The sequence below is a fragment of the Parasteatoda tepidariorum genome, chromosome 11 (genome assembly GCF_982258835.1).
Source record: "Parasteatoda tepidariorum strain Cologne lab strain chromosome 11, Ptep-v5.0, whole genome shotgun sequence".
Lineage (NCBI taxonomy): Eukaryota > Metazoa > Arthropoda > Arachnida > Araneae > Theridiidae > Parasteatoda > Parasteatoda tepidariorum.
The window spans coordinates 43,650,290-43,662,699 of record NC_141765.1 but is presented as its reverse complement, the minus strand read 5'-3'; the positions used below and the strand labels follow the sequence as shown (position 1 = coordinate 43,662,699).

Genomic DNA, 12,410 nt, shown 5'->3' with positions numbered 1-12,410 from the left:
GGAGTTGGACTCATGTTCGTGAGAATAGGAGCTTGAATCCAGCCAGCAGAAGAATACCCATGTATAAAATGGTGACTGGTGCATGTTAAATCTGTCAGGGTCACAAAGTTCTCCAAGTTCTCATAACAAATAAATACATCTGGGTACTGATAAAGCAATTCCCTTGTCTTCTGGATTGAGTTCAAAATTACAAGGCTACGATAGTCGTTAACTCAAAATTGAGTCGGTTGTTCAACGGGGGTTATAAAAAAAAATAAAACTAATAATCAAATTGTATTTTCATGTTTTCTTTCTAACTCTTTGCATATTTTCTACACACATTCAAAATTTCATGTTTCTAAATCTTATAGATTTTGTGCCGCAAAGCAAAATGTAACGTAAAGAAAAACAATTGTGAAAAAAATTGGCAAAAAATCATTAAAAATTGCAAATAAATTATATTCAAAATGAATTTTAAAAAAAAGCTCTGTTAAATATATAGTGGCCCTTCCAGCATGCCAAATTTTTACTCAGTTCTTAAAATGTATTTCTGTTCTAACTTTTTTCCCTCATTTGAAAAATATGTGAAATAAAAGAAAGGTTCTACATTATAGTCTCATCACGATCAATATATTTAACAATCAAGTTATATTATCAAATTTTTTAATAATATAATGCTAATACTCAACAATAAAAAATAATGACAGTTTACTTTAGGTGTACAGAAATGGAATTGAACTTATAAGGTCACCATCATTTTCAGTAGCTTAGGGCCCCACCAAGCTTAAATCCGGCCCTGCCTCTGTATAACAAGTTTATTTTTCACTTTTGAGTGAACAAGACCTAAATTCTTAAATATTTTTTCAATTGATGCTGAGCTGCATGTACTAGAATGTAGACTTACCAAAAATATTAAATTGTTTTGTGAAACACAAAGCATTGTGTAGCAATAGGAAATTAAAAAAATTTTTTTTTTTAAATATCTAACATAAAGATACGGCAAACAAAAGCAATCACCTAAAAAGTGATTAAATTTTTTTTTGAAAAACGAGTTAATTAACTCAGCACCAAAATCCAAAATTTTAAAAATAATATTGCTGTTATTTATGCTCTAAAATGCAAAATTTTATATCAAATCAAAAGTAATTATGTAACCAGTTACTGATTATCATGTAATTTTTCAAACTAAAATAGTAATTTTTGTATGTTAAGGATCTACTATGTGTTTCTACTTCACAGTTATTGTTATGTTTCAAAGGGCTCTAGCTAGATTAGATTATAATATAAACATAGTGATTCCAATTGTAAAAGTTTATTTTCTTTTCTAAATAATTTAAAAAGTCATGTTACTGATATATTTGTTATAAATCACATAATAGTATTTATTAAAAGAAATGGATTGTTAATGTATGTTCTCAGTAATTTTAATTGCTAAACTAGTTAGTTTCTCAAGTAATAATTGTTTCCTTTATGTGAACTAAAGAAAAATATAATTTCTAGTTTTATTTTTTCAATTGGTAATTTTACTTTTTACTAAATGTTAAGTATCGATGTAATCATTCATATATTAATAAATTAGTACACAATTTTATTTCAAAACATGGTTATTTATTATCTTAAATTGTCTGGAATTTATTATTAAACAATTGCACACTCGTAAAATTTACTCGCGTGGAAATTCAACTTTTTTGCCTTTTGGCCAATCTCATCCCTGCTATAACAACTTAATACATCTGGGGGTACTGGAATGAAGATTGATCGTGCTCTGGTTCAGATCAAAATTATGATCTGTGGATGGATGGTTTGTGAATGCGTCCTCCCTGTAAAACTGGTTGTGACGTATGTGTGTGGCAGAACTCAAATTCTTGGCCATAGATGGCGTCGCTGGAAATCAAGAAGACTGATACCCCTCTGTCTTAATGTAGGCTTGTTAGTATTGACAAGTGGTATAAGACATTAAAGAACTTACATACTTCCACTAAGACGGGAAAAGTTTGTCAGTCGACTTATGTGGATCTGTGTGATTGGGTAGTAAAGACATGGGATGGGGTAAGAATCGAAACTGTGACAAATGTAAATTGTGATTTTAGCAAGGTTTCAATACTGCCTCATTGTAGAAAAAATGATTCCATATATACAAATATTATTGACTTTGTAACTTATTCTGTCAGATGAAAAAAAACAAAATAGAAAATGTAATTTGAATTTGGATCTGAATACATTAGAATTATTTAATTCTGATTTTGACAGCTTTGAGCGATTTGGATGAATGAATATTTCATGTTTATTTATGGTATAATTATATGTTTTTTTTTCTTAAAAATAACGGTTAATTTTAAAAGGTTTGTAATTTTCTTTTTTAATAATATTTCCCTTTTTTAATGCAAATTATTTTATTACCTATTCATACTTAGCCTCATACTACAGAACGATATATTGACGCTAGTAATATGCCAATGTTCATTATGCACCAATGCGAATAATATATTGAAAATTGTGTTGCATTAAATTTAATTTTAAATTTTATCTATTCCATTATTAGTTACTGTTAATCTAGTCATTTTAGTTGATCTAATTGGTCAACTTTAGTTTCTTCCATTTGTTCTGGACAAAATGCAAACCTTGATTGAAACCATTAAATGCCAAGCAAGTATATTGTAGTATGTAGTATAGTATATATTTGAACTTGAATGAGTAAATTAAATTGATTAAAAATTTGTCATCAATAAATTACTGAGGCAAAATATTAATGCAATGCTTTTATTTAATGAATTATTAGTTTATTTTTTATGAATTTAACTACTAAACTATGTATTAATTAATTAAATATCTAACTATATATTTTTATTTGGTATAAATTTTTCAGTTTAAAGCCATGGGGAGAGTGTTATTTGATCAAGTTTGCAAGATGTTAAATCTCTTAGAAACAGATTATTTTGGATTGGAATATGTCGATTGCACTGGTACAAAAGTATGAAAAATTATGCTAATGTTTCATTTGTACATACATATATAATCAAATTATGTTTCTTAGATGCTATTATGTTGCCAACATCTTTCTTTAGAACTTTATAAACTGTCTCAAGCCCATTAAATGAAAATGTTTTTGGGAGACATGCTAAGTTGTGTTGTTTTGTGTGTTAGTTTTAATTTATCACACTCTTTTTTTTAATCTTATTTATTCTTTCATAGGAGTTATTCAAATAATATGTATGCATCTAAGTATGATTTGCTTATTATTGTTGATAAGAGGGGAGGAGATGTTTGAGAAATGTTTACGTAAGACACTAAAATATACTTTTTGGGGAAAATTTAAGTGCAGGAAAGGAAAAAAATTTGTAAAATTTTAAATTCAAAGTTAAATTTAGGTAAAGGAAAAGGCAGAAAAAATTTATTCAAGGAGTTTCAAAAGTTAAATTTTGATCACTGAAGCAAAGCATAAAAAATTCGTAAGGAGTAAAAAACTTTCAGCAAATGAACTTATAAACAGGGGCCGATGCGCCCACTTTAAGCTTGGGGGAGAATTTTTACACTAAATAAAATGAATCGTTTGGGGGGGGGGGAATTTAGATGAGAGAATTAGTTTTTTTTTTAAGTACATAAATAAAAGAAGCTAACATCGAGGGGGGAAGTTAGCAAATTTTTTTTTTGAGGGGGGATGAATGCACCTAAGAGCTTGGGGGTGCACTTCTTATGAATGCAATTAAGTATGTTAAAGGCATGGAGGTTTCCAAATGAGTAAATAACGAGGTGGCCCAAGATTCATACCGAGTAGAAGAAAATAAGAATGATGCTATGTCATAAAAGATATTGAAAAATGTCTAACAACTTTATGATTATCTAATTAGATGCTTAAATCATTTTATGCTGAAATATTTCTGTTTAAACTATATTGATCTGAAAAGTTTTCTACTTGAATTTTTAGAAACTTTGTTTAAAAGCATATTAATGATTTTTCTAAATAAATTATAATTTTTAAATCAGAAGAAAATTTTTAAACTCCTCTCATTCTTAGAAATTTTTTATACAAATTAACTTATTGTTATATATATGTTTGTCAATTTATATTGTTATATATATGTTTGAATTTATACAAGATTTGATTTAAGGTTACAAATCTTTTAATTATTCTTTCCAGTTTTGGTTAGATTATGAAAAACCTATTTGTCGTCAAATGGGCTTGTCAATGATTAATCCAATCATGTGTTTTTGTGTGAAATTTTATACACCTGACCCTGCTCAATTGGAAGAAGAATATACCAGGTATTTTACTTTTTGTTGATCTTATATATAATTACACGCAATACTTTTATTTTTTAATGACGCAATTAGTTTAAGAGTTATATAAATTATGCATTGCTTTATTAGTTAATTGTTAATAAAAATGAATGTGAAATATAATGAATAAAAATGAAATGAAATGTTAATAAACATGAACAAATGAAGCGTGATTTAAAAAAATAATGAGCAATTTTTTGCCTTGCATATTAAAATACATTTTATTTATTGCTTTTTTAAACTCAAACTCATAATTAAAGATTGATCCCTCCCCTATTAGCGTTATTTTTCTTAAATTTTTAATTAAACATTTTTTGACAACATAGAAATTTTTAATGGCATTTTATTCACTTTCGATTGCATACTTGTTTTGAAATTATTTAAATTTAATTGAAGTAGAGAAATTTTTTGTATAAAAATTGCTATTTTACAAATCATTGTGAAATGCATTTATGAAATGTAATTTGGTCTTAAAAAATATAATACAGGTAAAATTTAAATTTTATTGGGTTGCATTACTTGAGTCCGTTACTGGCATGGAACGTGACTGGTGCTAATAAAATTATGACAAAAGTTATTGGCTATGAAAAAATATCCCCAAGAAATGGGTTCATAACAAATCAGTCTCCGGGGCAACAGCTATGTGTCTGCACCCCTTTTTCTTTGATTTTTCATAACATGCAGTTGTTTTAGCATTCCCTAAAACAGTGCTGCCGACTTATATTAAAACATTATTATTATAAAACATAAAATTTAAAAAAAGTAGTAAAATTCCAGAAAATATAAATATATAGAAACTTGTCTGAGAGCTAAAGAGTATTCCATTTTAACAATTCTATTTTAAAAATTGTCCTATCTTCATTGATGATTGTAATCCAAGAATCTCAAATATCATAATCATTCACATAAACTGCATATCATCACTGAAGTTTCGATTCCCTTTCAAACTCTTCACAAACTGTTTTAAAAAATTATGCACTCCCCCTATCCCCATAGAACCCTAAAATTATTTTTTTTAAAAAAAACTTTACTATTACAAAAGCACTTGATTTATACACCACCCTTAACCCACATTTATTTAATCCCACCTTCTTCTTTGTCAGCACAACAGCCCTTAGCAGGCCTTGGCTGCCTCAACAGCTGACAAACGCCAGCGCCTTCTATCCATGGCAACTCCCTTCCAATTTCTAATCTTTAGGATTTTCAAGTAATTTTCGATGTCGTTGAGCCATCTTCGAAGGGGTTCTGCTTCTGGGACGTGACCCCTCGTGGCTCTTATATGTGACTATTCTCATGGCGCTATTTTCAAGGCTTCTCCATAGATAGCCCAGCCATCTCAGCCTATTACTGCGAATTATTTGGGAAATTTGGGGCTGCTTGTAGAGTCGGTAGAGCTCGAAGTTATATCTGGTTCGCCAGCATCCCCTTTCTTTAATTGCGCCAAAGATGGCTCTGAGGATCTTTTTTTCAAAGGTGTCTAGTGTCCACTGTAAATCTGAATTTAGGGTCCAAGTTTCACTTCCATTAAGTAGCACAGGAAGTATAAGTGTCTTATAGAGTTTTAACTTTGTTTTTCGGCTGAGAAGATTTGATCTTAACTGTCTCCTAGTCCAAAGAAACACTTATTAGCCATTTGGACTCTATTGTTGATTTCTGCTCTAAGTATGTTTTGATCGTTAACAACAGAGCCAAGGTATTTCAGTTTGTTAACCCTTTCAAAGTTATAATTATTTCAAAGTCATAAAGGGGCACTGTAATTTACAGTTGAGGATGAAAATTCTGTGAATTTTGTCTTATCTTTATTAATAGCAAGGCCCATATTTGTGGCAGCAGCTTTGAGAGCTTGAAAAGCCTCTTTGACATCTCTTTCTGACCTTCCAATTATATCAATATCATCCGCACAGACCAAAACTTGAGGAGACCTATTCCAGAGAGTGCCTCTTTGATCCAATCCATTATCTCGGATACATTTCTTCAAAGCAATGTTAAAAAGTAGGTAAGCAAGGGAATCAAGGGTAGGGTAGGTAAGCAAGCCTCTTTCAGTTACAAAGTGTTTAGAAAGATGGTTTTCAATTTTAATCCTGCATCTCACATTACTGAGTGTAGCGCCGGTGAGGTTAACAAGTTTTACAGATATACCGAACTCATTCATTCTCTAAAGCAGTTTATCCCTCTTGATGCTATCATTGGCAGCCTTGAAGTCTATAAATAAGTGAAAAGTCTTGATGTTATATTCTTTAGTTTTTTTTTAGTTTAATCCCACCTTGAAAACTAATAAAATTCAAAATTTTTTTAAAAAGTTAATAAATAAGAAGCTTACTAACATTTCCATTTATTTTAACTATCTTTCTCTGAACAACAAAATAATTACTCCGATTAATCTCCCTAACAATCTCTATAAGACGAACAAATGCAGATACTCTTTTATTAATGCAAATTTTCCTTAACATATCGTGATTTCTGAATTAAGCCAAAATCCATCATTATCTTAACTTCAAGATGTGTCTTTAAGTTTGAAATTTTCAGTATGGAGCAAAAATTTTTTAGGTAAGAGGAATTCTTTAGTGATTTTTAATTAGTTTGAAAAATGTAAAAATCAATATTTTGTCTTTTGTATGATGTAGGTTAATCGTAATTAATGATTTTATATGTGAAAAATTTAAAAAAATATTTAATCACAATGATTTATTAAATAAAAAAAGTTGGATTATTTTAAGAGATAAATATTTAAAAGTACAAAAAAAAAACAACTTCTTTTTAAAAAGACTTGTAAAAACTAGAATTTTCAGAAGAAACTAAAGATTACTAATTATTGCAAACTTAACATTTTAAACATTACATTACTTATAATATATAACAATAAATTATAATTTCCATCCAAAATATTATTCAGTGTTGTAGATTCTAGGTAGCTCTTTCTCTAAAATAATTTTGTACTCATTTGTGCCAGACAAAACATTTTATTTGCAAATCCAGAATGATTTTGGAATTAGTTTCGAATAGGAAATAAGGTAATCAATCCAAAGTTCTCTACTTAGTTTTTTTTTATGATTGAGAAATTTTTGCATTTAGTTCATTTTTTCTCTTGTAATAATTTATGCTCCTAAATTATTGAAAATGAAATATTAATCTGAAATAAATGGTGAATAAATTAATCTGCTGTTTATTTAATGTATTAAGAATTATATTGTAAATTATTATTATATTTTAGGTATTTATTCAGTTTACAAATCAAGCGAGATTTAGCTCAAGGAATTTTACTATGCAATGACAATACCGCAGCATTAATGGCCTCTTACATTGTGCAAGGTAAGTAATTTAATACCTAATGCAATTCCTTTCAAGTGTTTTATGTGTTTTCTTTTCATATATTTTTCTTTAAATATATAAATTGTGTGTAGTTTTAGTTTTTCTACTGTAAATGTTTCTGAATCTATTCTATATTGCATATTAGTGCAAATGATAATGCTAATATTTTATTTGGACCATATCAAAAGGTCTTAATCATCTTAAGTAAGCACCAAGTAATCTTTTCTCTTTTTTTTCCCCTTCATCTATCGAACATTGCTATAACACCTTGAATATGTAATGTTTTTCAAGATAAGTACAGTGTAGTCCATTCTTGCTCTTGAAACAATACATTCTATCTCTGATTATATTAGTATTGGTTATTTTTATAAATATTCAAATCATCAGCTAGCTCTAAGTTCCATCTTTAATTTTCGGAAACTTTCCCGTTTTCTGTTGTTAGTTTTATTAACTTAAAAATAGTCATGATTTTAATTGATTATGTCTTCTTGTAAATTAGGGATGCACAACCTTTTTGAGTGAAGGGCCACTTGCACTGCAGGTTGACTAACGAAGGGTTGCACGTATATTATGGACTCTTGCAAGAGATACTATAAACACTAACAAAAAAGCTATTATGCTCACAGAATAAAAGTGTAAAAAATACCTACAGATTTTAATCAGTAATAGAAACTTGAACTAAATATGTAAAATAAAATTTATAGGGTTAAGCAAAAAAATTAAAATAAAACTATTATAATACATATTAAAATTTAATATTTCTTTGCTATTATTTATTTTAAATGGAAAAGGTTTTCTTTTTCTTTTTTTCTTAAAAAAAAATCATGCAAGAAATTTAAAACAGAATTACAAACAGTGAGCAATTTAAAAAGTTTGCCTTTTGCTCCACTTTTCAATTTTTTTTAATGTTGTAATAACATAGTATTGAAATATTGGAATTCTAAATACCACATACAAATGCATGGTGCTAATTGCCAAAAAACGATGTAAAAAGAACTTATTTAGGATGAAATATGCACAAATAAATATTGTAAAAAGGTGATTATTTAAAGGTGCGATTAGAAACTTGTGTGTCGTATTAACATCATAGTTAAAATAACAGATTGGAAATATAGAGGAAAAATTGCTTACATTTACGAAGTAATCAGCATAAATAAAACACACCATCAAGTAATTATTTAAATGCGGTATTTAAAATTGGCTAGTCGTAAGAAAAATTCGAAATTTCTAAAACCACCTGGGATTGCATTGCAAAAACTATTTAAAAAAATTATTGGAAAATAACTTGGATTTATGATGAAATCAATAAAAACAATGTGCTTCAAAAAGTGATAATTTAAATGTGCGATTTGAAACACGTGTGTCGTAATAATATCGTAGTGAAATAGGAGATTTTCAAAATCTCGTGCAAAAGCATAACAATAACTGCCTTTAAAAATTATTTAAATTCAAAACTCGCGCATCATAATAAAGTATTAAAATATTGTTTTTTCTTTTAAAAAAACTATTCAGAATTTCGCAGCAATCAATAACTGTTGACAAAACTATCAAGAAAAAATATAGATTTGCAATAGTATCTATGCAAATTGAGTACATCAAAAGTCTTAATTCAAATTTGTGATTCAAAATGTGGAAATTTTTTTTTGGAAAAATTATTGTGCTTAAAAGTTTTTGCAGACTGCTTATCAACAGTCGGCAAGCTGCAGGTTGTGCACCCTTATATGTAAAAAATTATATAACTATTTACTACAAAGAGTAAAAGCAACTTTCCCTAGAAAAAAAGCTTCCTCATTTCTTGATTTTCTTTAAGTTTAGAAATATTTATTTTAAATAATTTTTGTAGCTGAATGTGGTGATTTTGTATCTGAAGACTATCCTGATCACACTTATGTTGCATCCTTTATGTTTGTTCCTCATCAAGATGCTGAATTTCAACATAAAATCATGGAAAATCATAAGAAACACATGTAAGTTAAATATATTCTCAAATTATGATAATTAAGATTTTTTTTTTCTTGTGTATACTGTACAGTCAGCAAAATAATCTGAAAACTCTTAATACCTCATAATCTAATGAGTGGTGTGTATTCACTTCCAACTTACAGTCTTGAATATTTTAGTTAAATAATAATTACCGTTAAATCGTATATTCTCTGAATGAATGTCTTATTTTGTTATCATTATGTAACCAGTATTGCCAAAAAGTTTAAAGGTAATGAAAATTCCACTCATATAGTTTAGTTTATAGTGAGATTTTTAGTGCTTTGCACGTTTAGATGTTGATTTAAATTTACTGACATATTTGTTATAATATCTCTATATTAAAAGAAGAAAAAAAAAATTACTGCCATCATCATCCCTGTTTTGAAATTATTTTTTTTTGTCAAGCTTCTTTCTCACTGTCATAACTCAAAAATTATTTGTTGAAACGATGTGAAATTCTGCACATGTTGCAATATTTTAAGAACATTCTGATGTGAAAATGTTAATTGATGTAGTCATTGATTTTTGAGTTGTTTTATATCAAAGTTGAAGTTTTTTTTTTGCATTTTGTTATTCAGTTTAGTCGAAACTATTAGCAGGGTAATTGTGTTTCCTTTTCATCCATGTACTTATGTTTGAGAATGTGTAACACATCTTGTTTAGTCTAAATTTTGAATTATAAATTTTAAATAATTGAATGGTTTATATTGACCATTCTTTTTGGATATTTCAATGTATAAGTAAAACTAATCTCAGTAAAATTTTCATTTTTTGCAGCCATATACTCTTATGACTTAAGATAATAAAATTTGATCTTTTTTAAAATTTCATATTAGTTCTGGAATTAATATATGTAAAAATTTTAGAAATAGTCCCAAAACCTCTGTTATGAGATGAACTATTGTTTTGCTTTCCTATTTAATACAAATAAAAATATTGATGGAACCTATTATGAAAAAACAAATAAATAAAAATCTGAATATAAACTGTTTTTAAAGTTTTCACTAAATAAATATAAAATGTGACCCTTATCTGGAAAGAGTGGGGTGTGAGACTAGAGATGTGTGGGTGTAGTTTTTATATAGTATTTGAATGAAAGTTGATCTTTTATGTTAAAGTACATTCTCTAATGCACATAATACATAAATGCAGTTTTGGAACATTGCATAGTTGTTCATGTGCTGGTGGGAGTATAATATTTTTTTTAAACAAGTGTATCATAAATAAATTATAATATTGCTATGGGAAAAATATACTTGAGGGTGCCCCTTGGCGAAATTGGCGACTTATGTTTGGCGCTATGCCTGTTTGCGCGGAACACCGTGGTAACAGGAATGGCGGCCAAAACATAATGATATTTCAGTAAAACATTGGAAAATTTCAACAAAACATTGAATAAAGCTTGCAATGAACCCAATATAAGCAAAATTAATAAGTCCAATAAAAAGGATTTTGAATCGAAGCAAAAATTATTGGAGTAGGCGCAGAAAGAAAAGGAAAAAAACAACTCACTTCTTCATTAAGCTTGAATATTCTCAGATTTAGGTGCACAGAATTATCTAATAACAGTTAGATACTGTATAAATTTATCATGAATAGAATCGGTGTACCTCCATCGCCACATAAATGCGACGAAATACGAATCGGAAATGGCGTCTGTAATACTGGACTAGCGGTGACATTTTTTTCTTAAATACCTTTTTATGACTGCCCACATACCTTTGATCTTATTGACCAGATTCAAAAGTAACCTTACCAGCCGGTATCCAACGTAGAACTAACGGACCTCTGAAATTACAACCGTTGAACATTTAAAAATGATGCTAAAATCTAAACCAATCAGAATCACGATTGGGTTTCAACATCGCCCAGCTTGACGATCAACCGCGATCAAAACTTGGCGAGAATCAAGGGGCACCCTCAAATATAGTCAACCCATTGCTATATTTCGTTTTAAATTAATAAATAAAATATAATACTGCTATATTTAGTTTTAAAATAATATTTTCCTAATACTAACATAAGCATCATATGACATTTACTATTCTTTTAAAAAGTACTTAGATTAACTATCATAGCCTTGTATTCAATTTTGAAATTTTAGTATGTGCTTTGTTACAAAAATCACTCTAACTGCATTATTGTTTCAGATTACTTGAATCACAACACTTGTTTCAGTGGTTTGTTTTTCTTTTAATATGTTTCTTGCTTCTTATTTCTTTATTAAAATTAATTTTTATTTTTATTTTTAGAGGGCAATCACCTGCTGAAGCTGATCTTAATTTGTTAGAAACTTCTCGGAGATGTGAGTTGTATGGAATTAAAATGACACCTGCAAAAGTATGTTCTGTACAGTCTTATTATTGTTTTAAAATTCATCTCTCTTAAAGAATAATTAATATAAGGATGTATTGGTTCTTAAGCAGTCAGCCATGAACCTAATTGTATAGATATTAATTTAATTATTTATTTGATTTTACTTTTACCTTGTGTTTTGTGTCTAATTTGAATTAAACTCATTGGCTGGCTTTGACTCTATGACTTAGAGTAAGTATTGAAGGTTTTTAAATTTTTTTATCAACAGAACCTCAAAATGAAAAGTTGAAACATAAAAAGTTAAAAATATATGCATACTGTCAACAAGTCCAAATAACTTATAGCTTTTAATACTGAGACTAGCCACACTTGGTATTTGTTAATTATGCTTTTGTATTATTTGTAAAATAATTGACTTTAACATTTTTTTTTCTTTTAAAATTTTATCTTCCTCAATATATTTAGAAAAAAGATTTGGACTGACTGCTTTGTTATCTTTTATGGTAACAAGATTTATACTCTATGTGACTATCTTGATACTAAAT

The 12,410-nt window shown here is 28.3% G+C and overlaps 1 protein-coding gene across 5 annotated transcripts in view; it reads left to right on the top strand.

The window, feature by feature from the left end:
• Cdep (Chondrocyte-derived ezrin-like domain containing protein) overlaps nucleotides 1-12,410 on the top strand; it is a 102,744-nt gene that overhangs the window by 10,103 nt on the left and 80,231 nt on the right. For all 5 annotated transcript variants that reach the window (XM_016075123.3, XM_016075121.4, XM_071187725.1 and 2 more), the window contains exons 3-7: nucleotides 2,846-2,950; nucleotides 4,118-4,242; nucleotides 7,469-7,566; nucleotides 9,410-9,533; nucleotides 11,802-11,889. In XM_016075123.3, coding sequence (XP_015930609.1) covers nucleotides 2,846-2,950; nucleotides 4,118-4,242; nucleotides 7,469-7,566; nucleotides 9,410-9,533; nucleotides 11,802-11,889 — 540 coding nt within the window. The remainder of the gene's footprint in view (nucleotides 1-2,845; nucleotides 2,951-4,117; nucleotides 4,243-7,468; nucleotides 7,567-9,409; nucleotides 9,534-11,801; nucleotides 11,890-12,410) is intronic.